This window comes from Chelonia mydas, chromosome 8, assembly GCF_015237465.2.
Source record: "Chelonia mydas isolate rCheMyd1 chromosome 8, rCheMyd1.pri.v2, whole genome shotgun sequence".
Lineage (NCBI taxonomy): Eukaryota > Metazoa > Chordata > Testudines > Cheloniidae > Chelonia > Chelonia mydas.
Window position 1 is genome coordinate 35,604,474 of NC_057854.1, and position 26,789 is coordinate 35,631,262.

The 26,789-nt window shown below is 45.3% G+C and overlaps 1 protein-coding gene across 4 annotated transcripts in view; it reads right to left on the reverse strand.

Annotated features, from left to right (window-relative positions):
- NRG2 (neuregulin 2) overlaps nt 1-26,789 on the reverse strand; it is a 303,847-nt gene that overhangs the window by 97,170 nt on the left and 179,888 nt on the right. For all 4 annotated transcript variants that reach the window (XM_043552601.1, XM_043552600.1, XM_043552603.1 and 1 more), the window contains 2 exons: nt 22,637-22,808; nt 3,903-4,021 (listed from right to left, as the gene is read on the reverse strand). In XM_043552601.1, coding sequence (XP_043408536.1) covers nt 3,903-4,021; nt 22,637-22,808 — 291 coding nt within the window. The remainder of the gene's footprint in view (nt 1-3,902; nt 4,022-22,636; nt 22,809-26,789) is intronic.

Consider the following 26,789-nt stretch of genomic DNA (forward strand, 5'->3'; position numbering starts at 1 on the left):
CCCCTGTGTAGGAGGTCAGCAGCTGGGATCAGCCCTATGAATCTCAGTGCCTGGTGCCAATCCAGTACCTTTCACCAGAGCTAAACTCTCCCTTTAATTAAAAATACAGAACAAAAAACCCACAGCAGTATCACACTGTTATATTGCACAATGGAGCTGCCACATGCAAGGGTCTCTGGATCAGACCTTACCTTTATCATATCAGTTAACTTGGCATCCGTCTTATCACCTATAAAAAGATCTAGAATTTTGCGATTTATTTCCCTTGTAGAAGACATAGGATTTTGTAGCAATTGTTCTCACAGATTGGGGTTTTATTCCTATTTCTTCCTTTTCTCTTCTTTGCTTTACTCAGGTGAAGTCCATTTTGAAGCGTTATGAATCAAAGACCTAGGATCAGGGCATGGGTAACCTGTGTCTGGTTTTCTTTGACTGTCTATGTAGTGCAGCCACCACTGTTCAGTGTGAACTTCTGACATGCATGTGTTCTTTCCTATTTCGCTGTATTTGTGTTTCCTGCTTTCTTTACTGGTTTATCCATGTTCTTTATAGAATAAGAAAGATTTATGCAGTAGGTTCATGCTGAAAGAGACGCACAGGACCTGCCCCAAGGAGCTTACAATTTAATTCATAGACAAGACAGTGGAGTTCACCCACCAGAGGAAGATGCAGACTCAAAGAGCAATAAATATCATGGAAAGCATACTACTGAAAGGCATCACGTAAGACATGTTCCTTAAGGAGAGATCTGAAGAAAGAGGGGGTCACTGTTTGGTGCATAAGGACAGCTGGAGGGGGCAGGCTGGGAGAATTTGGCAGTAAAATGAGAATGGGAGAAGCATGCAGTACCTGCTTAGCCGGGAAACTCTGGGTGAGCAAAGATGTAGGCAGTGGGGAAGAACGAGAAGTTTGAACTTGGTGCAGAAGCAGAGGGAGCCAATGAAAGGATTCAAAGAGGAGACTGACAAGGTCAGAATAGTGGTGGACTGTGATTGCATACAGTGATTACCACCTTAATATTTACCTTTCACGAGTGATGACCATTAGAGCCCTAGGCTTCGTACTAAGTATCAGCTATTCCGCACTGATGCTGATGACTGGCAAGCAGCAAGAGTAAAGATGTTACTGTTAATGCAGCTAAATGCCACAAAGGTATGCTTGTGAGGAAGCTTTGGTGGTGGATTAACACCTCTACAGTAGGTACGACTGAGTCAGTCTTTCTGTATTTCTAGTGCTTCCATCACCATGGAATCTACAACTCCCACTCAGTAAGGGGACAGCCCGGAGAATTAGGCTGAGAGACCAGAACTTTGCATTTGTTATTTCTGGTTTTCAGTGGCCAGAATAGCCCTTGCAAATTCCAGGTGAGATTGTGGACATCAGTCTAAGATGCAACCTCCAAGCTAGGCAAGGAATGAATGAAAACCCTTTGCCCTTTCCACCAACACACACCTCTCATATCATACCCTACCTGTCATCTGAAGAAATATTTATACGCTACATAATGCAGATACCGTCGAAATTTGTGGGAACTAGCAGCATTAAATTGCCATAATTATGCTTTGTATTTCACTGGCATTCCTATCAGCGCTCTGTGGGCTAGGTGCTGTACAACCACACAGGCGGACTCCATCCTCATTGAGCGGAAAGTATCGTCAGTGACTTATCAGTCTCAGATGGATGAAATATATGTAAGCAGAGTCAGGATGAGCTCTACCCTGACATCTGGTGGTGAATTGTGGCGAGCTGTGGAAAAGAACTTCAGGGGCTGATTTTGTTTGCATAGGCACACCCACCCCACCTAGCATGAGCCCACAGCAGCCCAAATGGTCACTTTGGCTGCTGTGGGATCCCCAGTTTCTCTGTTATTGGGGCAGGAAGGATAAAGTGTTGTTACCCTGATTATGTGAATCAAGAACAGTGGAACTGTTTTATGACAGAGGGACTCACCATCAACTAAGTAGCACTCGCTAGACAAGGGACATGGATTCCAAAACCCAGTGAATTGAGAGAGGTTGGGGATAGATATTTGTATCTGGTGGTGTGGGTCTCTTTTGAGGGTCTGAAACACCACTTGCACCTCCTTCTCTCTCTACTGTGGAATATCAGAGCTTATTTGGAGTCTAGTTACAGGCTGCTGAGCTGAATTCACTTTGGGCCAACGGTGCACCAGCACTGAGGCTCCTCTACTACAAGCTGAAATCACTAAAGAGCTGAAATTACTGAGTGCTGTGTTAAGTAGTGGGGGGCGGAGGGGCTGAAGATATATTGCTGAGTGGCTGGTGGAGCAGAGCAGTTCGTGAAGTGGCATGGTGAGCGGATAGCGTTGTGAATGGAACCGATAGCGGGGTGGCAAGCGGAGCGGATAGCAAGGCAGCTGGCGGAGAGGAGCAGCAGGCGGTGAAGACTACAGCAGAGTCACATGGAGAGGCGTGGCAATCGGCCATCGACCTGAGCAGTGGAGCACGTGAGATCCCCCCCAATACCTCCTCTCACTTCCACCCAGGCTGGGAGGTAAACTCTGCGGAGGAACTTCTGAACTCTGGGGGGCTGCACTGACCACGGTCAGTAAACTGTGGGTGGGGTGACTGGTGGGTTGCTGGACTTAAGACCCTGAGGGGGAAAGAACACTGCCAAACTGACTTTGGGGGTGGGTCTTTTGCTCACGGTTTGGGTTATGAATCCTGGTTGCGGTGTTTCCCCAACATAATGGCGCATTGTTTCCCTCCTTTATTAAAAGGCTTTTGCTACACTCAGACTCCGTGCTTGTGAGAGGGGAAGTATTGCCTCTCAGAGGCGCTCAGGGGGGTGGTATGTAATTATCCCAGGTCACTGGGTGGGGGCTCGAGCCAGTTTTGCCTTGTGCTATTAAAACGGAGCCCCTAGATACTGAACCCGGCCCTTGTTGCTGCCAATTCTGACGGGCAGAAGGGTTACATATAAAAGGACTACATTTTCCAAACACACCTGCCTAAGTGGAGACCATAAAATACATGCGCGCTGTGTCTGATTTCTAGGCGCAATTACCCGTTGCGCATGCACATGTTGCTATCATAATGACTGTCTAGATTTGAGAATGCAGTTCAAACAGTTTAAAGGGGCTGTGCTGTCCAGTTAACTAACTTTGGATTCTTTTCCTAAATGGAAAAGATATAACAGAGCCTGAGGGCTCTCTTCAGACACAATGCTTAACACGCAACTAGCATTTTGCATCTGGAGGCTTTTACAGACCTGAATTGGCACCTTTTATTTTTACAGATGGGGTAATTAAGACACATAGAGAGATTGATTAGCCTACCCAAGGTTACAAGTAGAGGCCCAAGTCTGCAAATCCTACCGAAGGAGTGCTTAATACTGAAAATGGTTCCATTTAAAGCTGTGAGCAACACAACTTAATCATATTTGAGCAGCATTATTATTTGTAGTAGTAAGCAGTAGGAGGATCATGTGCCATGACCAAGTCTGTAACAAAATTTAAAGTCTTTTGACACCCAACCACAGGCTCCATTCAGTAGCCCACACGTGACTCCCAGGGAGAGGGACCTTGCTGGATGAAAATCAGTCGGCATTTCACTCATAGAGAAGTTATACCTTAACTAGTCATCTCCTTTGCTTCTCAGAAATGCTTCTAAAAAGTATAAACCCACCATCTCCAATTGTTTTTTTTAAATAATATTTAGTCTGCAGTTTATTTAAAGTGTAGATCAACCACTCTGCCAGTGGCAGATGGCGATAATAAACATTTATGCTTAGGCTGCATTTTTCTTTATCTCCCGAGATTGTTTCACTTGATATCCTGAAAGTATTAAACAATACACAAGACAGATCATGTGCAGAACATGCTCTCCCAGTGTAAGAAAGGCAATAGCTGTCTCCTGACAGTCTCTGGTGTCTCAACTTACCACTTCTCACATTAAGGCTGCCTTTTGCTGTGTCTTTCCCTAGAACATTCTCCGCTTCACAGCTATACTCCCCAGCGTCTTCCAGCTTCACCTTATTGAACTGCAGCCTGGAAATTTTTCTGTTGAAAAATAAAGAATTTTTTTTTTACTCAACCATGAACAATATTTATGAAATTAAAGCCTTTTCCCACCACCTGTCCCAAACAGTTGGGTCACCTTGTGCTGATCTCATGCTGTCTGAGCTCACAAATGACATAGGGTTAAGTCTGGTCAGTATTTGGATGGGACACTGCCAAGAGAAGTGCAAGCACAACAGGAAATAGTACTGGTGCGATACAGGAAGCGATGCTCTGCCCTCTGAGTTAGCAATGAACCGAGGCCTAAGAATGGTGCTAGGGGGACGCAGAAGTGCTGTCTGATGCACCATAAAACCAACAGCGTTATACTTTAGTCCAGTAGCTAAAGAGCTAATTATCTCACCGTGTATGTGTAATGATACCTACAGACAACCCGAGTTATCTGAGGTGGACTGAACTCAGGTCCTTCAACAGCAAAAGCACAGGCCTCGACTACTGGAGCTTCGTGAGTATTCCCACACCTGTTAGGAGCAAAGTGTGATAGCCACCGGACCCAGCCACTAGAGGGAAACATGAACTAGAGCAGCGTGTTATATACTCTTCCTCGCAAACAAGCCTGATCACTGACTCTGAACTCCACAGGGTTCAAGTACCACGTGGGCACCGTTGTGTAATGTGCTCTGGTTGAGCACAAACTTGCAGCATACAGCTGGCAGCAGGACTTGAATCCAGGGCTCTCAACCCCCAAACCCCAGCCCCTTCTATCTGAGCTAGTGGTGTGGCTGGTTTTAGCCTCACTTAGGCCAGCAACTAGAGGCAGCATCCATACACCGGGTATTGCTAACACACAGGGTCTGGAGTCCATCGGAGTCCCTGGGTTCCGAGTGACTAGAAGCACCTGGAAACAACCACCACCACATTATACATTGTGACAACTAACAATATCATCTGTCCTCACTCTGAGTTTAATTAGCATGGGAACAGATATATGGGAGAGGACCATGGGAGCTCCTAGTGAGAAGTGTGTTAGCATCAGAACTGGGTGAGATCGTGCTCATTCTCGGGAAAGATCCTGTTTAACAAGGTACACGTTTCATGCGCTGATTCTACCTGGAATGTTAAAAATCAATGGTTATACCCCATCGAGTGGGCAAAAAGGGAGGGGGAATGGCGCTCCATTTCAAAAATGGCATTATCTGTTTCCGAGTCACTGATAACTCGGAGGAAAATTATCTTAAACGCTTACGGATAATATCCCAACAGATAAAGCACAAGATGGAGCAGCAGCTGGTGTCCGCTACAGACCACCAATGACACTAGAGAACAGGATGACCAGCTCCTCACGCATCTATCTATAATATGCAGGCGGGAAAAGCAGCGAGATCATGGGGGATTTCAACTGGAGGGACGCACGCTAAAGGTCTCTTGCTGACAATACTAAAACATCCCTGTTTGTCATCTATAACATTTAGAAATTATTTCCTAACTCAAAGAGTGCTGCATCCAACACAGAGGAATTTTATATTAGACCTCATCTTGACAGAAAAAAAGGAACTGATTATAGAACTAAAAATTAATGGTAGCTTATGTACAAACAATCATGACTTGATCACATTTAGAGTGTGTAAACAGAATTAGGTCCAGCCCAGAATTAGATATTTGGTGCTTTTAAAAGAGCCAATTTTACAATGCTGGAAACAATTATGAGCCCAATCAGCTGGGAGGAAGAATTTAATCCAAAAAAATGTGAATGATAATCAGAAATTGTTTAAAAACACTTTGCTAGATGCCCCAAAAGCCACAATCGAGAAAGAAGGATAACCTGGTTTAGAAGGGAAGTGAAGGCATCTGTATGTATAAATGATTAAATGAAGAAATAAAAAAGAAAAGAAAAATTGATAGTAATGAATATAAATCAGAAACTTGCAATGGTTTTTGTAAAGAGAAATCATGTCTCACCGATCTATTAGAATTCTCAGTAAGACTTAGAACACTGGGGATGTTCCAGAAGTCTGGAAAAAAGCTAGTCTGCCCATATTTTTAAAAGGGTAAATGAGATGACATGGATAATTATAGGCCTCCCAGTCTGACATCAGGCCTGGGCAAGATAACGGAGCAGCTGATATGTGTCTCAATTAATAAAGAATTAAAGGAAGGTCATGTAATTAATGCAAATCAACACGGGTTTATGGAAAATAGATTCTGTCCAACTAACTTGATTTTTTTTTATGAGATTACAAAGTGTGACTGATAAATGGTGTTGACATAACATACTTTGACTTGTTTCAGAGTAACAGCCGTGTTAGTCTGTATTCGTAAAAAGAAAAGGAGTACTTGTGGCACCTTAGAGACTAACCAGTTTATTTGAGCATGAGCTTTCGTGAGCTACAGCTCACTTCATCGGATGCATCCGATGAAGTGAGCTGTAGCTCATGAAAGCTCATGCTCAAATAAACTGGTTAGTCTCTAAGGTGCCACAAGTACTCCTTTTCTTTATACTTTGACTTGGTACCACACAATATTTTGATTAAAAACTAGAAATATATAAAATTATCCTGGCACACATTAAATGGACTAAAAGCTGGCCAAACCGATAGGTCTCAACACGTAACTCTAAATAGGGAATCATCATTGACTGAGGGGTTTCCAGGGCGGTCCCGCAGGGATTAGTTCTTGGCATATTTAACATTTCCCTTAGGGAAGGGTTTATTGATTTTGATTGGTATGTGTGTTTTTAAAATGATCATACAATTATTATGGAAAATGTAAGTCAAACAGCTGAGTTTTGTGTTTAGTTTTGAAAGCAGTGAGGTTATTGCTGACACTGATTGTTTAGGAGAAGGAGTTCCAAGGTTTCCAAGATTCTGATCTTTTGTCCTGAGATGGGATGGGAACATTTTTCTAATATTTTAACATTTTTTGCAGGATGGGAAAGCCATTTCCCACTGAGATCTAGTCACAAGTGTTACCCTCATGGCAGGCCATTGCATTCTTCTTGAGGAAAGCAGTCATCCTGGCTCCATATAGGCTTCATTCAGCAAAGGGGACAGGGTTATATCTTAATTCATCCTTGGTGTAACTACATTGATTTTAAACTTACTCTGGGGTAGATTCTACCCTATTGTTTTTTCCCCCTCAGTACCTATGATTTAGTCACATATTTTCTTTGTATATTACTTAGCCATAGTGAATACTATATTTGGGGATATACTCAATGATCTCAACTCATACTCCTGTTTTCCTGACTTTTGGATGAGACAAAAAGATCCAGACCATTTTTGGTCATTAAAGATGCTGTGAAATATTAGCAGCAGTGTCCGGGTGAAATTCCAATTTTTTCCCCTCCCTAAATCCAACCCCTCCTTATTTCCAGTTGGAAACAGCTTCCCCCCACCCCTATTCATCTCCTAATAAAACTACTTATGTGGTATTGCTATAAGCTGTTAAACAGCTACCACACTGCACCCCGAAGCTGTCTGCATTAGTGCCTGAGTTCTATATATTGATAGGCTATAAACTGCTTTGGGATCCTTCAAGAGGAGAATCATTAGATCAAATTACAAAGATATCACCATTATTATTAGCTTCCTAAAACTAGACTACCAAGATGGAGTTTTGGACATTCTGCCTAGAAGATAATGCATTTTGAGTGAACACAGAGAAGGCCATAAAGGAATTCATTTTATCCTTCTCTAATAGTGTGAATTTGAAGATTACATTGAAGGTGGCCCTTATATTTGCTATTAGGAGAGTACTGTGTATATTAAATATGCTAGAGAAAAGAACTACCATCAGGAGATACTAGAAAGGAAATTCATAAAGGTTACCTTTACAAAGGACATTAATTAGGATGATATGGTTAAATATTAACTAAATTCCACTCTGCTTTGATAACATTATGAAAGGGGAGAGAGTGAAATTCACCTCTGTGCTTAGAGCTAGCACAAAGGCATATGTATGTACCACTTGCATCCCACTTTAAGTCCCATTTGGATGGGCTAAATGGTGCCTAGTCTTGTTCTGGTCCTCTGCATGGGGTGAATCTCATCTAAACTGAGTAATTTAATATCTGGCTCGAAGATTGGGAATGGTCAGTTCATTAACTGTCCTCCAAGCAGACACCTGCTGTCCTACGCAGTACTCACTCCAAGAATCTGAAGCAGCTGTATGACTTTGCATTTGCACTCAGTCCCCTAAATTTGAGGAACTTAAGGAAATTCATCTTCCAAAGCAGACAACAGGATGAGTGAGATCAAATGGAAGAGTCCATCAAAAGGAAGTATAATGGATTGTGTGGAGGATATGGCCACAGGAAAGCACCTGGATTGCATTAGGTATGGAGAGCTGGTTCAGAAATGAGTCACAACCTTGAATTTTCTCCCACCCTCAGAAGCAAACTTGAACCAACCTATTCCTTAACCTGACATTTTATTCACTTTTTATAGAATACAATTTTGAAAGCCAGACACACCTGTGGGTGTTTCAAAACAGCATGCATGATTCCAAGCATGCAGTTTTGTATTCCAGGGCATAATCTAGCTATGTCAAGATTAGGTGATAAAAACAGACAGCAAACGGGAAACATAAAATAACCTAAACAGAACAAGAGAGAGAAGTGAGGTGTGGAAGTGGTTAGACAAGCAGCAGCCTCTCCCAGGGGAGGGCGGGTTGGAGTCCTTATTTCCTGTCCTCCAGGCCAGCATTCCGCCCTTGCCACAAGTTAACTGTGACAGCTGACTGCCAAGGCCACTTCTCCCACTCTGGTCCAAAAGGTAACTATAACAGGACTGCTTGGAAATAGCGACCATAATATAATAACATTTAATATTCCTGTGGTGGGAAGAACACCTCAACAGCCCAACACTGTGGCATTTACTTTCAGAAAGGGGAACTATGCAAAAATGAGGAGGTTAGTTAAACAGAAATTAAAAGGTACAGTGACTAGAGTGAAATCCCTGCAAGCTGCATGGACACTTTTCAAAGACACCATAATAGAGGCCCAACTTAAATGTATACCCCAAATTAAAAAACACAGTAAAAACTAAAAAAGAGCCACCGTGGCTTAACGACCATGTAAAAGAAACAGTGAGAGATAAAAAGGCATCTTCAAAAAGATCTCACAAAACTAAGTGATTGGGCAACAAAATGGCAACTGAAATATAATGTGGATAAATGTAAATAATGCACATTGGAAAAAAATAACCCCAACTATACATACAATATGATGGGGGCTAATTTAGCTACAACTAATCAGGAAAAAGATCTTGGAATCATCGTGGATAGCTCTCTGAAGACGTCCATGCAATGTGCAGCGGCAGTCAAAAAAGCAAACAGGATGTTAGGAATCATTAAAAAAGGGATAGAGAATAAGACAGAGAATATCTTATTGCCCTTATATAAATCCATGGTATGTCCACATCTTGAATACTGCGTACAGATGTGGTCCCCTCCTCTCAAAAAAGATATACTGGCATTAGAAAAGGTTCAGAAAAGGGCAACTAAAATGACTAGGGGTTTGGCAAGGGTCCCATATGAGGAGAGATTAAAGAGGCAAGGACTTTTCAGCTTGGAAAAGAGGAGACTAAGGGGGGATATGATAGAACAGTGGTTCCCAAACTTGTTCCGCTGCTTGCGCAGGGAAAGCCCCTGGCGGGCCGGGCCGGTTTGTTTACCTGCCGTGTCCGCAGGTTCAGCCGATCGCAGCTCCCAGCCCGGCCCGCCAGGGGCTTTCCCTGCGCAAACAGCAGAACAAGTTTGGGAACCACTGTGGTAGAGGTATATAAAATCATGAGTGGTGTGGAGAAAGTGAATAAGGAAAAGTTATTTACTTGTTCCCATAATATAAGAACTAGGGGCCACCAAATGAAATTAATGGGCAGCAGGTTTAAAACAAATAAAAGGAAGTTCTTCTTCACACAGCAGTCAGTCAATCTGTGGAACTCCTTGCCTGAGGAGGTTGTGAAGGCTAGGACTATAACAGGGTTCAAAAGAGAACTGGATAAATTCATGGAGGTTAAGTCCATTAACGGCTATTAGCCAGGATGGGTAAGGAATGGTGTCCCTAGCCTCTGTTTGTCAGAGGGTGGAGATGGATGGCAGGAGAGAGATCACTTGATCATTACCTGTTAGGTTCATTTCCTCTGGGGCACCTGGCATTGGCCATTGTCGGCAGACAGGATACTGGGCTGGATGGACCTTTGGTCTGACCCAGAATGGCCATTCTTATGTTCTTATCCTTCTGGGTCCCCAGAAGGCAACTCGGACATCCCCTGAGCCCACTTTCCTACTCTCTTCCAGCACTGACTCTCTTCCACTGAAGCACGTTTATGGACCTCCTCAGATTAAGTGCTGCTCTGTCCTGATATGCAGCTGTGTAAGGACAGTGACTTCTCACTCCACAGCTCCGTTCTCTCGACGTATCCAGAGTTGGAGAGGATGATGCCACAGCAGACAAAGCAAGATTCTACTTCCCCCTGACCTGCAGAATCCAAGAGAGTGAACTGGATTCCCTTCTGGGCCATGCATCCTAACCAATTTGTTAATAATCAACAAACACATAAGTTCCAGCTGCATGGCCACTTGGGCAACCCCACAGTCCCTCAACGCTAGACCCTGTGCAAGTCTATTGAAGAGGCCGATGTACTCCCCAACAAGTTGGACTAAGTTCTGAGACAAGGCCCCTGGTTTCAGCAGCACACATTTCAGTTTGCATGTAGGAAACTGGAAATTCTGGGGTGGCTTCAAGTACATTTAAACAAAAAAAATCAAGTTTTATTTTACTGTGTTTAACAGGAAAATACAATCAGGGTGGGCTCCCTTGCATCATTTAGTCGGATATGTAATTGACTTGGTGTCACCCTTCCCCGCAGATGTTTTACGCATTTGGAAGGTTTTCTTCCCAAGCAGAAGGGCTAGAACGGCAATTACTTTGAAAGAAAATGTAGATTCTGGAGCACAGCTCTGAGGCCCAGGGTGGATTGTTCACTGTGCTCCTTGGCTGCAGAGTCTTGGGCCACAAGAGGGCTGCTCAGATGTCAGGGAGGACATAGCCGCAGAGCAATGGGGGTGGCACAGATGTAAATAAGGACAAAACAGTGGGCTCGCAGGATCTGTATTAAAGATAGAAAGGTGGGAGCTAGATTTTTTAGCTCTTTGGAGGAGTTTTCAGGGCTGGCAGCTAGAGGGAACTATCTGTTGGTAAATTGAGCCCATTTGACATGCAGCCAATGAGATATTGTAAGATTGAAAACCATAATGCCATTTTCCCAATCTCATTTGAGAGAAGAACTGCACCTTGTGTCAGATGCTCTGGATGCAGCTTTAGTGAACCGCACAAGGCCTCCGGCTTGGGAGCCCCATATCCTGACCAATTCCTAAACGTGTAGCAGTCCAGCTCCATGGTTCAATGTGGGGGCCAGAAACCAGAGCCAAGGTGTGGAGCTGGAGCCCAAGCCAGGAATCAGGAGCAAGGCAAGAACAGGATCAGAACAGGACAGAAGCAAGAGCAATCACAGTTGTAGCTGGAGTGTAGAGCAGCCAGTGAGCTGCTTCTGCTGCTGAGCTTAAAGGCAGGCCTCAGCCAATCAGGCAGTTCTACCACAACCCCGCTGAGCTCATTAATCTGCCTGGAGGCTGGGCCGGCTAGTCCTCAAGCTCAGCTGAAGGTGCTCAGTCCTGACACCCCACCAGCCCTGTAGGTACCTTTTGCCCCCCTGCCCAGCTCCAGTATTGCCAGCCTCACGCATTCAACACTCATGAGTCAGGCTCCACCAAAATCACAAGGTTTTTAATAGACAATTGGGCTGGTGTGCCTTTTATTTGCTTTCTGGTGTTGGAAGCTTAACAGTGCATTCGTGTCACATTTTCAAGAAGCCACTTCTGGTGTGATCTGTACCAGTGCACTGTAACACTACACAATGGTATCCAAGTGAAACTGCAAGGTGAATTGACCAGTAAGTACTACAGACAAAATGTGATTACCCTAGTTGGAATTTGGTCAGTACAACAGGCTTTAATGGCCACAAGCGGCCAGGACCAGTGTTGTATTTCACACATGAAAGACCATACCTCTCTGATATAGCACCCACCCAAGTCAATGGATGTACAGTGATGATTTCAATGGGCATTGGATCTGGTCATGGTGAAAAACTATCAGTACTTAAGACTCAAGCTGCTGCATTCTGTTCTAGCTTCACTTCAGCCGTCGAATCTCCAGGTGGTCACAACCTCCTGGTCTGAAGGAGACGAAAAAGAGCTGACCCTGGTCAGTGCTGCTCTCTGACTGACTATCTAAAACAGCCTCCCGATTGCAAACTCTTGTAACAAGCAGCAGGGGCTGGGTCAGATCTTGAGTCCCATTGTGACAGGTCCATGCCCTGTAATTTTGCAGTGTGGACACAGCTCAAGCCACAGACCTGAGTGAGAAGCTCTGCTGAGTGCAGTCTGGAAGAATTAACACAGCTGTCAGACTCAAGTCCACCAGGTTTACAGTGCAGTGTGGACACAAGTAAGCAAGCCTGTGTTCCACAAACCCAGATTTACAATGCGGTGTAGACACATCCAGTGAGATTACTCATGTAGGGAAAGTTATCCAGATGTTCAAATTTTTGCAGGCTCAGACCCTACCACCAACCTATTAAAAGCATCATCATCCAGCTGTTGCTTCAATGGCATTTATGCCAATTTACTCTAGAGTAGGACTGCCTTTAAATTCTCCTTTAGTTGTGTTCCCTCTTCTCTTAAACCTGCCTGTGTAACTTCTAGTTTGTGCAACAACCTCAACGAAATTGTCCATCTTATTTACCATAACTTTTGTTTCTTTTTAGCAGAGTAAGATGCACACTTTTCTGCAGGCCAAATTCACCACTGATGTAAAGAGGTGCAGTTCTGCTCAGGACAGTGGGGTAACACCTGCTAACCTGAGTGATGAATTCAATCCTTGTGTCTCAGCCTCCTGGGAGTACTGTGCAGAAATGGGATGAAGAAGGTATCCCACAGGGTAATAACAGGGTTGCTTGATGACACTGCAAGAAGGACTGTTGTCCCACAAGCTCATCAAATGGTCAACCAGATCGAAACTGAACATCCAAAACGTTTAACTACAGAGATGGGCAAACCTCGAACTCTGTCATCTCTCTTCATGTCAAAGAAAAAAGCACAGATCAGGAATGGGATACAAAAGCAACCTGAACCAGCAGACCATCAGGTGTTTGATCCAGCCAGCTCCACTGACTTCAATGGAAGATCCACATGCACATCTCTCTCCAGTTGATCTTGTGATGAGTAATACCATAGCAGGTTAGAAGAAATACAAGCTAAATTTCTGCTCTTAGACAAATGTGAACTCCCCACACTCCCATAATAGTCAGGGTTGGACAGTTTGGCAAAGCACCATGGGTAGAGTAACTCAATCTTAACTTTGTTTTCCAGTGCTTTGGAAAAGATCTCACATGCTCTGATCAGGACTGGTAGTTGAAGGTCTGCTCTGGCAATCTGAATACAGCTTAACTCACTCTGCTGTGGTTTTGCTATTGTGTTCGTTTCTTGCTGGGTAATCTCTTCACATTCCTATCAATGGCATGTTATTTAAATTTAGCAGGCGATAAAACACCAGCCAATACTTTCTTCCACCCAAGAGGTAGGTTTCCTTTCTATGCCAGGCAGGCCTGTCCAAGCCTGTTCCTAATTAGCGATGGAACATGCAGTTCAGAAGCAAGGAATCAGGATTTTTCCCCTCCCTCCCATGAACTCACTGAGAAGGACGACTCCCCTGCCCTGTGGCGCTGGAAGGTTGTGCTTGTAGTTAACAAAGCAGATAGATAATGGATGAGAAATCTGAGCTTTTGACTTACAGGTAGTTGCTAGTCTCCTTGGTACAATACACTCTATTTTATAGCAAGTCTCCCATTCAAAAAGCACTCTATTCAGTTATCAATACTTAGCTCTTATATGGTACTTTTCATTCTTAGATCTCAAAGGGCTTTACAGTGGGGTGTGAGCCCCCATTTTAGAGGTGGGGAAACGGAGGGACAGGGAGATTAAGTCAATGAGCAGGTCTCTTGACTCCCATTCTAGTGCTCCATTCACTGGACCCTGCTGCATAGAGAATAAGATATTTCAAGAGGATCACAAAGAATTAGATTTAGATCTATGATCTAACAGTAACACAGTCACATGTGTAGGATTTCTAAGAAACCAAAAAGCCCAACTCTGTGCAATACCATTAGCTCTGTGGGAGCATTAGTCTTTGGTGCTTTCTTCAAGAACAGAGGTTTTCCCTGCTCTCCTTGCCCAAGATTTTCCCTCCCCAACGTTATCCTCCGAAGGACAACAGAGGTTTGAATCCTCTGCCCCAGGAGGTTCTGGGACACCCCACCTCGCTGGGATACCAAGATTCCCACAGGGTATGAGTGGGGTCAGGTATTTAGCCATGGGGGTTCTTGCTACACATACAGAGTTGAATAGATCCTCATTTGATGGTTGCTTACCACCAATAGCAGCAGTGGGGCAGAGAACCTAGCTAGCTGTAAGCTGGAGCTTGATAAGTTCATGAACAGGATAATATGACAGGGTTGCCTGTGAAAGCAATGAACCCCACGGGCTCATAGACCCAGGAGGTCCCTTCCAGTTCTATGTCCATATTTGGCTCAGACAGACATTTTTCCAAGGCCATCTTGGTTGGGTTCCCCTGGAGCACGGAGTAAGGATCCCCCTCTCCTTTTTGGGAGCCCTTCAGCACTGATGGACTTCAGTCCCCCCTGTCTTTTCTTTCGGGGTCTCTCCCGCTGCCACTAGGGCCTGTTTTGGAGTATTTGTAGCTCTGATGGGCAAGATATTTGCAGACACAAACAGAGCTCCCGGATCCTTCACCTGGGATTTGAACAGGGCTGTTTGTAATTTGTTTCATGCTTTCAGCCAAGGCCAGAAGGCAAAGTACCAAATCATTGCCAAAATCCTGACTGCCTGCTGTCACAATTTAACTGAGCTAGCAGTTTTGTCCCACCCTCTGTGTGACAAATGAGGGAAAGGGGAGATCTTCCTTGTTAGAGCAAGGGGCAGTCACGTTTAGAGCAGCCCTAAGGTTTGCCTGATTACCACTTTGGTAGACAAGTCCCTGGCTCTGCATAGGTAACCAGCCCCATGAAGGGAGAGTCAGAAATGCCAGGGTGCTTTCAAGGCTCTCTCACCAGAAAGCAGGGATAGGAGCAGAGTGCTGGGATGGATGTCTGTCAGGAGAGGACTTGGGATGCACCTTGGGACTGAGGTGTCTTTTCAGGTCAGGCACGCTCTTCATTGGTGACATAGCAGGACTCCTGCTTTAGGGTGTGTTAAGATTTGGGACTTTTATTCTGCCAGAAGGAAGAGCTTTTATCACCTAACATGTTTCTGGCCTGTCACTGGCTGCAGTCCAACTTGGTGCCATGGAAACTAGTAAATGCAGCATTGTTACTTGACAGGAGTGTCTTGAGGGAAGAGGATTGGTTCTTCCTCACACTTTTACTTCTGTTTCGGGAATTACTGGGCACCCATCACCATGCTACCCAGGCACTCTTTGGGTAGGTGGGAAACCACCTTCTTCCAGCAAGCCAGCTTCACTATCTGTCAGAGGGTGCCAGGCAGGAGGCAGAGGGCTCTCGGGTCAGGGACAGCAGCAGGAAGATGTTACAGCCGGTGGGAGGAAGAGATCTCTGGTTAGGGTGCTAGCCTGATACATAGGAGTCCCAGCTCCAAGACAGATCTTCTGGGGGGAGCATGGAGAAGTCATTTAATCCTTCTGGGCCTCAGTTCTCCCAGCTGTGCAATGGGGATAACAGCACTGCCCTACCTCACAGGCCAGTTGTGAGGATAAATTAAAGATTGTGACATGCTCAGATACTACACTAAAAAGGGCCATATAAATCCTTCTTGCCTACCTAGGATGTTCATGGGTAATTTCTACATAACATCCTAGACCCCTGTTAACACAAGTCCATTCACAGCCAACACCATCTGCCCTGTGTGACTGTATGCATATGCAATTACAGAGGGGCTGGTTACAGTGCCATGGTTTGATTGTGTTAATAAGTCCATTCAAAGCCCTCTCTTGACCGACTCTGTAACTTTCCATAGGAAGGAGGTGTTACATTAATCACAGAAAGATCGGTGATGAGTGAGACCAATAATTTTTGGGGTGATTTTGAAATCTATAGGATTAAAATTGTTCTAATGGCAAGTAATCAACCTTGTAACGTGGTAAAATGGCTCAATGTGTTGTCATTGATTTCTTTTAGTCACTTCTAATTTTAAAAATGAATACTCTATACCTGCCCTAATAAGGATAGATGTAATATTTTTCACACTCTTATGCATTGGATATGATAGCAGAAAATTAACTTTCAGACTTCCAAGTGACCAAACAGTCCTAGATTTATAGACTGTTTCTTTGTCAGCTGTGTCAGGACATACAAAGTCAGAAATGGATGGCTTGGGGAGTTACGTGATACATCAAATGTCAACACTTCTCTGAAAAATGACTAATTGTCAAATCATTATGAATCAGTGCCTGCGGGGCGTGTTGTTCTGCTACCACATTCCCAAGCCTTCCTAGAAGAGAAAGCTTCTCCATAGCTACGGTCTCTTGCCAACTCTTTACAGTTATTTCCTGTTTATAGGTCGGATGTTCTGTCATGTAAAGGATTATACATGGAGAAAATGTCATGGAAAATATTTTACATCCAATACTTCCATGATGTTGCAGAAAATGAATCAATGTTCCTATTCTATTCACTCCAATAAATTATGCAGGGGGATATGTTGTCTGGTGTCATGAGACCCCCGAAATGTTATCATGCATGTATAAACCACAACTAGCTTCTGTAGAGCTTTGAATCAGATCTCAAAAGTGCTTTACAAAGGTCAGTGTAATTATCCCCATTTTACACATGGGAAAACTGAGGTACAGAAAGATGAAGATTTGCCCAAGGAGTAGGCGATCTCATGGCAGAAGCAATAATGGTGGCTGATAAAGATCTTTACATTGAAGTTCTCACCGAATACAGAATGGTTATAATACAATGAGTTTGCCCAGTTTGGTAGCCTATTGCACAGGCCATAGGATTGGTGGGGGGAGAGTTCTTCTCCTACACAGGATATGTAGAGCAGAGTGTGTAAAGGACTTCCCCACAGGAGAACAGTCTTCTCCACAATATGGTGAACCTTTAGGAAAGCAATGTCAGAGTAAACCTGTGAGGTGCTTTAGGTGGAAGGCAAGGCTGGGAGCAAGATGATCCGATCACCAGACAGTCCTTGTGGGTGTTATGTTCAACCACAGTGTTTGGGTAGGAAGGCACTGTCATCTCCCCTCTTCCTCACAGAGCTCCCACTACCTCCACACCTCTCACACTGAGATGCTACGAGACACTCACTGGCCCATGCCATAGCATCTCCCTTTCACCTACAGCATCTGCACAGAGAAATACAAAAAAAAAAAAAAAAAAAAAAAAGTGGTGGTTTACTGCCTCTGAGAGTTTGCCCTTGGCCTGCATAAGCAGGTGGGTATTTATCCAGCAAGCTGGGCAGGCGTGTGGCGATGGTCAGAGAAGCCCTTCCTGATTTTACATATTTATAAAAAAGCAAAGAGCTGTGTACCAGGACAGCTGCCTCCCAAACAGTCTGCTGCACCCTGCCAGTCGCCCCTGCAGCAGGGGCTTCTTCAAGCCTGCACCTGCAGTCCAAAGGTCATTGAAAACATTCCCCTCCTGGAAGTCTCAGTTTATTTAGTCCCTACACAGTCTGACCTTCCAGGCCCCAGCCCCAGTTCCGTGTCTCTCTCCCCTGGGCAGCACAGCATGGGGAGGAGGTGACCAGCCCTCTGTGGAGAAAGAAGTGGTTCAGGACTATTTAGAAAAGCTGGATGAGCACAGGTCCATGAGGCCGGATGCACTGCAGCCGAGGGTGCTAAAGGAGTTGGCGGATGTGATTACAGAGCCATTGGCCATTAACTCATGGCAATCGGGGGAGGTCCCAGAAGACTGGAAAAAGGCTAATGTAGTGTCCATCTTTAAAAAAGGGAAGGAGGAGGATCCTGGGAACTACAGGCCATTCAGCCTCACCTCAGTCCCTGGAAAAATCATGGAGCAGGTCCTCAAGGAATCAATTCTGAAGCACTTAGAGGAGAGGAAAGTGATCAGGAACAGTCAGCATGGATTCACCAAGGGCAAGTCATGCCTGACTAACCTAATTGCCTTCTATGATGAGATAACAGGCTCTGTGGATGAGGGGAAAGCAGTGGATGTGTTATTCCTTCACTTTAGCAAAGCTTTTGGTATGGTCTCCCACAGTATTCTTGCCAGCAAGTTAAAGAAGTATGGGCTGGATGAATGGACTATAAGGTGGATAGAAAGCTGGCTAGATCGTCGGGCTCAACAGGTAGTGATCAATGGCTCCATGTCTAGTTGGCAGCTGATATCAAGCAGAGTGACCCAAGGGTCAGTCCTGGGGCTGGTTTTGTTCAATATCTTCATTAATGATCTTGAGGATGGCGTGGACTGCACCCTCAGCAAGTTTGCAGGTGACACTAAACTGGGTGGAGTGGCAGACACGCTGGAGGGTAGGGATAGGATACAGAGGGACCTAGACACATTAGAGGATTGGGCCAAGAGAAATCTGATGAGCTTCAACAAGGACAAGTGCAGAGTCCTGCACTTAGGAAGGAAGAATCATCATAGAATATAAGGGTTGGAAGGGACCTCAGGAGGTCATCTAGTCCAACCCCCTGCTCAAAGCAGGACCAATCCCCAACTAAATCATCCCAGCCAGGGCTTTGTCAAGCCTGACCTTAAAAACCTCAAAAGAAGGAGGTTCCACCACCTCCCGAAGTAACGCATTCCAGTGCTTCACCACCCTCCTAGTGAAAAAGTTTTTCCTAATATCCAACCTAAACCTCCCCCACTGCAACTTGAGACCATTATTCCTTGTTCTGTCATCAGCTACCACTGAGAACAGTCTAGATCCATCCTCTTTGGAACCCCCTTTCAGGTAGTTGAAAGCAGCTATCAGATCCCCCCTCATTCTTCTCTTCCGCAGACTAAATAATCCCAGTTCCCTCAGCCTCTCCTCGTAAGTCATGTGTTCCAGCCCCCTAATCATTTTTGTTGCCCTCCGCTGGACTCTTTCCAATTTTTCCACATCCTTCTTGTAGTGTGGGGCCCAAAACTGGACACAGTACTCCAGATGAGGCCTTACCAACGTTGAATAGAGGGGAACGATCACGTCCCTCGATCTGCTGGCAATGCCCCTACATCTACATCCCAAAATGCCATTGGCCTTCTTGGCAACAAGGGCACACTGTTGACTCATATCCAGCTTCTCGTCCACTGTCACCCCTAGGTCCTTTTCTGCAGAACTGCTGCCGAGCCATTCGGTCCCTAGTCTGTAGCGGTGCATGAGAGTCTTCCGTCCTAAGTGCAGGACTCTGCACTTGTCCTTGTTGAACCTCATCAGATTTCTTTTGGTCCAATCCTCTAATTTGTCTAGAGCCCTCTGTATCCTATCCCTACCGTACAGCGTATCTACCTCTCCTCCCAGTTTAGAATCCCATGCACTGCTACAGACTAGGGACTGAATGGCTAGGCAGCAGTTCTGAAGAAAAGGACCTAGGGGTTACAGTGGACCAGAAGCTGGATATGAGTCAGTGTGTCCTTGTTGCCAAGAAGGCTAATGGCATTTTGGGCTGTGTAAGTAGGGACATTGCTAGCAGATCAAGGGACGTGATCATTCCCCTCTATTTGACATTGGTGAGGCCTCATCTGGAGTACCATGTCCAGTTTTGGGCCCCACACTACAAGAAGTATTTGGAAAAATTGGAAAGAGTCCAGCGGATGGGAACAAAAATGATTAGGGGGTTGGAGCACATGACTTATGAGTAGAGGCTGAGGGAAGTAGGATTATTTAGTCTGCAGAAGAGAAGAATGAGCGGGGATTTGATAGCTGCTTTCAACTACCTGAAAGGGGGTTCCAAAGAGGATGGATCTAGATTGTTCTCAGTGGTATCTGATGACAGAACAATGAGTAATGGTCTCAAGTTGCAGTGGGGGAGGTTTAGGTTGGATGTTATGAAAAACTTTCACTAGGAGGGTGGTGAAGCACTGGAATGGGTTACTTAGGGAGGTTGTGGAATCTCCTTCCTTAGAGGTTTTCAAGGTCAGGCTTGACAAAGCCCTGGCTGGGATGATTTAGTTGGGGATTGGTCCTGCTTTGAGCCGGGGGTTGGACTAGAGGACCTCCTGAGGTCCCTTCCAACCCTAATCATCTATGATTCTATGATTTGGTAGGGAATTGCCAGCCCTCATTCCCAGAGTTGGGTCCCAATTGAATCACCACTGCCAGGCTTTACCTGGCTGGAGCTTAGTCTTCAGGCTCTGACTTCCAAATTCCCCTAGCATAAGGGTCTTCTTCCTACCTCAGTAGGCTACTTCCAGCCCTCCTAGTTGGGGCAGCTCCCCCAAGCTCAGGATCTGCCTTGCAAGAACTTTTCCTCACTATCTATTACAGCTTCCTGAACTTGCAACTTCCTGCTGCCCTTTATAGGGGACACCTGTCCTCTGGCAGGGCCCATTAAGGCTGTTAATGGGCACAGGTGGGCTGGAGCAGTTCCTTCTTAAAGCGCTGGGTCCACATTGTGCCTTGCACCTGATTCACAAGACTCAGGCTGCATCACTTACACACACTGCAGATGAGGCACAGGGCTCCCACCCATAGAAAAACTCATCTCCAGGACACTGGGATAGAGGCTAACATGACAGAACTGTGGCCTGGCAGGAGAATTCTTTCCTGCAGCACAAAATGGGGGGCAGGGTCCCCAGGCCCATCACCCTTAGTGGCAGCTGATATATCTCCTGACATGGGTATGCCTCCATCTATATAGGGCAGGAAACTATGACCCTTCCTTCTGCAGCATTAAACCCTTATTGGGCGGAAAGGTGGATGTCACTGTGGCCACTTCACTGGAGAAGGATCCACATCTTCATCTTCTCACCCTGCTTGGTGCTATGCAATAGACAATGCTGGCCTTAGAGCAGCTCAGGCTTCTAGCGCCTGGAGTTGATCGGAGATGCCAAGCATCACCGACTGTGCAACACACATCCTCGCACTGGTTACCCAACTCCACCTGCTCCTGGCTGGCTCAACACTGACTCCCCTTTAAAAGAGCTTCATCCCAGATGTACCAAGTGTTGTCCAAAGGGACCCCTGGGGAACCCCATCCCTTTCCCTGCTACAGAACTAGGAAGATGGTTTTCTCATCATCACCTTTAGCCACACTAGGAGAAAACAGCTGCTGGACCTTCTGAATTAGCTACTGTACGTGTAGGGGACAAAAGAGGTAGAACAAGAGGCCAGTTTCCTCTTTGCATTGAAAAGGATTAGATAAGAGAAGGAAGCAGCAATTTTAAGGGAAGGCAGGAAGGATTTAATTCCCACCTTCATAGAATCATAGAATATAAGGGTTGGAAGGGACCTCAGGAGGTCATCTAGTCCAACCCCCTGCTCAAAGCAGGACCAATCCCCAATTAAATCATCCCAGCCAGGGCTTTGTCAAGCCTGACCTTAAAAACCTCAAAAGAAGGAGGTTCCACCACCGCCCGAAGTAACGCATTCCAGTGCTTCACCACCCTCCTAGTGAAAAAGTTTTCCTAATATCCAACCTAGACCTTCCCCACTGCAACTTGAGACCATTACTCCTTGTTCTGTCATCAGCTACCACTGAGAACAGTCTAGATCCATCCTCTTTGGAACACCCTTTCAGGTAGTTGAAAGCAGCTATCAAATCCCCCCCTCACTCTTTTGTTCTGCAGAGTAAACAATCTTAGTTCCCTCAGCCTCTCCTCATAAGTCATGTGCCCCAACCCCCTAATCATTTTTTTTGCCCCCTGCTGGACTCTCCAATTTGTCCACATTCTTTCTGAAGTGGGGGGACAAAAACTGGATGCAATACTCCAGATGTGGCCTCACCAGTGCCAAATGGAGGGGAATAATCACTTCCCTCGGTCTGCTGGCAATGCTCCTACTAATCTCCAGCGCTGGGACTCAGACTTCTGTGATGCTTAATAGCCCAGCAAGAGAGCTCTCAGCACTAGCCTTCATAAACTCCTCCATCCTTCTCCCCACAGGAAAGGAGCTGTACAGGTGGAACCCCTGGTGCCCTTCTCCTACTCAAGAAGGTTCTGCAATAGTACACAACAGTTTAGGACAGGAAGTAAAGAGGAATAGTACATCCAATTGAAACAGCAAGTCAGATTTAGGAAATCAGAAATGGAATTTGCCCAGGACACTGCGGTTCATAATGCTACTCTTGTAAAAATGATTGCAAGTGGTCAGTTTCATTCTTCCAGCAGCACAGTGCTCTCAAACACCATCTCAGGACCTCAGTTAATACTAACTCTGAAAACAGGATGCCACCTACAGCACTGTAGAAATTTTTTGGTGGTCTCCTGTCCAAGTACCAAACCAGACCAACTTACCTTGTGAAATCTGACAGCAGCATCCCTGCAGAAGGGGATATGGGTGCACGATAAATAGATACAGCTACTTGAATGCTGACAAGAGGCAGTCTGATGTATGACATTTATACCAGACATTTGTTAATTATTACGGTGCAAAGCAATCAAGTTTTATACTTACTTGCCATTCCCGTATTTTATTCGGATGTCCTTGCTCTTCTTCAGTTCTTTGCCATCTTTATACCACTTGTAGGAGGGCTGGGGATTCCCTGCCGTAGCCTCACATTTCAGCGAAATCTTTTCCCCAACATGAACATTTGGGCTTTTCAGTTTCTTCAGTTTTGGAGGAACAGCTGTGAAGAGAGACAGACTAGTGTGAAAACCTGCCTCTGTAAGGGCAAGGTAAGTTATACCGTTGAGTTTCCCTCTGCTGGGGCTCTAAGAGTTGCAGCTGATCTGCAGCTGCATTTACTATATAGTGACTCAGGGGTTGGATCCTTGTCTAAATACTTATCATTAGCATCATTATTTCTTAAAAAAAGCAAACAGGTGGATTGTCACAGCTGAATATGCTGGGAAGGAAGCAGGCCCCTAACTTCAGATGAAGGGCGGGCTCACCAGTTTCCATCTTTTCCCCACATCTGCTGCAGATTTCCAGACCAATAGCTCCTGTTTTTCTCATGCACGAAGGCAGGCTCTGTGCATTTCCAGGTGCACAAAAGAGATGAGGTTTTATTCTGCTTCCCGGACCGGCAAGCCAGGCTGAACATAGCGCAGCGGGAGCTCACGATGGATTTTTCTCATTCTGCCATTGCTGCTGCTAACCGTTTTGCTATGACATCTTCTTTTACCTTGCTGCTGCTGACAGACACGCTGTTGATCTCACCACCTCTGCTGCTCAGAGTTGTACTATTTGACTACCGAAGGAGAAGGAAATGGGCTGGGGGTCATTCTCTTCCCCTCTAGCTGCGTGCACTGACGATTTCCTGGTGCTCATGTGCCTGCCTGTACAATCTGGGGATGTACTGTGCATTAGCTCTTCTGCTGCTAAGAGGGGAAGGCTGAAACATGTCCTAGCAGGGGAAACAAGTGCTGGTACAAGTGGTCACTCTGCCATTTGACATTACAGCCAAACAGGACTCCTACACTGAAAACTCTACCTTTGCAAACGGCTAAGGTCGGAGGGGCATCAGTTCCTGGGGTCACAGGTGGAGGCATGACAGAATAGAGATGACTGGGAAAGATCTTTACAAATCCCTAGAAGTGGAACACCTGACAGGTTGACTTCTAGTATGAGACCTGCCTCTGCGTGTGACCTTTACTGGATGCTTCAGAGGAGGGAAATAAATTAACTATGCATCTGGAAAATTGGATAAGGTTGTACCATTCGCTCTTAACAACCCACAGCCAGGGATTATATTATGCCCTAAGCATGAGGATCAGCAACCTTTGCAATTTTTGTCTTAACAGCTGTAACTGCAGTCTGTTCTCTTTGAACATGTATTATTTTAAATCTTACCTTTTAAAAGAAAGTCAGTAGGTTATATTTGTCTTAAAATCCTGCAGCAGTGAGTTCCACTTGTTAATTATATGTTGCAGATAAAGTATTTCCACTCTGAAATATACATTGGTTGCCTTTGAATTTCACTGAGTGGCCTATCCTTGTGATATGGGACAGCAATAAGAGATAAAGAATCAGATGGGCTTCATTATACCAGTTACTCCTGGGGGAATTTTGCATCACTCATGTGCGCAGAATTCATGGCCCCCACAGATTTCTTTGCTTCCCCACAGAAAAATGACTTCTGATGGGGAAGCAAAGGGAAGCTGCAAGACCGGTCATACTCCCCTCCCCGGCAGTGCAGGCAGGTAAATTTGGCGCCCAGAGCAGTCAGGAGAGAGGTAAATCACTGTCCGGGGGTGGGGCTGGGCAGTTGTGAGAGTGAGAGAGAGCGAGAGACACACACTCTGTCCCTCTTGCTCACTATTGCAGCATGCTTGGCATGGAGGGCAAGGGCTTTGGGTGTTTTCTGAGGAGATAGGATTGGGGCAGGTTCTGTCCCCTCAGGCAGAGGAGAATGTAGCAGCCTGCCTGCTTAGTGAATTCCTCCTGCAGAATAAAACAGGTATAAAAAATGTAAGGCTTCTTTACGTTGCCAGAGTGGTGTGAAGGAGCCTTATTGTCAAGGACAGTATGGCCTTACACATGCTTATGTTGCTTTAGGGATTCGAACTGGTCTAAATTTTTGGACTGAAAAAATTTCCTATCAAAATGTGCTCCATGAACTGCTTGCTACTGACCTTTCTGGAGATGGTCAGTAGCCAATATAAATCTCAGAGTAACAGCCGTGTTAGTCTGTATTCGCAAAAAGAAAAGGAGTACTTGTGGCACTTTAGAGACTAACAAATTTGAGCATAAGCTTTCGTGAATACACTGAATGCATCCGATGAAGTGAGCTGTAGCTCACGGAAGCTTATGCTCAAATGAATTTGTTAGTCTCTAAGGTGCCACAAGTACTCCTTTTCTTTTTGCAATATAAATTGTGAGTTCGAGTCCCCAGCCCTCACTTGTTCTTCAGTTGCCTATGATGTGACACTGAGCATATGGCTGCATATATTTTGTTGACTAATAACTAGAAGTAAAGGGTCAGTTCTAGCCACATTACTATTAGACAGAGGGGGTTGGGGATTTCCTCCAATGCTCCCCACTCCCATTCTCCATCCACTGAATTGTAGTTTAAATAAATAAACAAAATAATTGAAACCAGCATGATTATATTGTGTTGTTTTGACAAATAAAATAAGCAGAATTTTGCAGAATTTTAAAATGTTGTGTGCAGAATTTTTTGGTGCAGAATTCCCCCGGGAGTAGCCAGTCATCATTTTACAGACCTGTTATATTTCCTCTCTTTCGTCTTGCCAAGCTAAATAATCCTAGACTGTTGGGGTTTTTTAAATGCTTTCTTTATTGAAGGTTATTATATACAAATGAAAACAGGCAGAGTAACAACACTAACAGAGACATATACTGATGTACAGAAAAGTCTAAAGATTATCTTGGAGTTGATCCAGTATATCCAGGGGCGCAAGAAAACATGTGCAGGAGGAAAGGAAGGGAAACGGAGCAGGTGGCAAAAGGTACGTATACACTGCAGACTCCTTTCGGCAGCATGTAGAATACATACATGACATGGGTATAAATAGCAGTGTAGACGGTGAGGCACTGCTTAGGCAAGTAGAGACATGCCAGAACCCTCTGGTTAAGGATCTGGGTATAGATCCTACACAGCTCTGTACACGCCCCAGCAGCACCTCCCATGTCTACCCTGCTATTTTTAGCAATGCAGCATCCAGCTGCTGGAGTATTCACCCACTGCAGGGAAAGCGCCAGTGGCGAGGAAAGACTCTGGGAGCAGGGAGGCAGCAGGGAAGGGTTCTGAGAGCTTCCCCGCTGCTGAAGCCTTTCTCCGACACAGGTAGCTACATGCTGCAGTGTGGGTGCAGCCTGCTTTTCACTGCAGCACGTAGCCACACATACCCCAGACGCTGCCACAGGAGCTGTGCAGTGTAGCCGTAGACATAGAAACGTGTGCAGGGAAAGAGAGAGAGTACCAGCACAGCTGGGAGGGGGAATAAATGGAGAGCTGTGGAGCAGGCACTGCATTTAGTGCAATAAGTGTTCTGCGCTTTTTGAAGAAAGAGAGAACAAAATGCATGAAATACTTCCCTAGCATTAGTTCTGCATGTCAGCAGCAATCGTGGTAGTGGTCATCAGGAAGTTATGCAATCATGAATGGCAGTGGAGGTCTAAAACATTCAGTTAAGAGGTGGTTTACAGAATGAAAAGGTTTTAGACACCTGCCTTACAATTCATCCATTCAGAGGAGAAGTAAAGGATCCTTTTGAGGAGAGCGACGGTGCCGGGGGGTGGGGAGGTGCACCTGAGCTGCTCAGTTAGAGGAAGGGCTACAGGAGTGGCCTCTCCTCAAGTGTGGCAGGCACTGTGACTCTGGCTATGTTCATCTCAAGCCTGGGAAAAGCCCAAAGAGCATGGATGACAGAGGAGTGTGACGGGGCTATGGAGATTCATGTCAACTAGAAATGGGGCAAATGCCCCCTCACGTTTCTCAAACTTGGGAGTTCCAGTAAACTGGAACTTGCATCCCAGGCACCTCTGGTTTTGCAAACTCAAAAAACCTTCTCTTTTACTGATCTTTGCTTTGAAGTGAATCATACACCAAAAAGCATGCATGCAAGTTAAAGGGAAATAGCTCTATTCTCTCCCCAGAATGCAGGTATATAGAGAACTTGCACTGTGAAAGGTTATTGTGAAA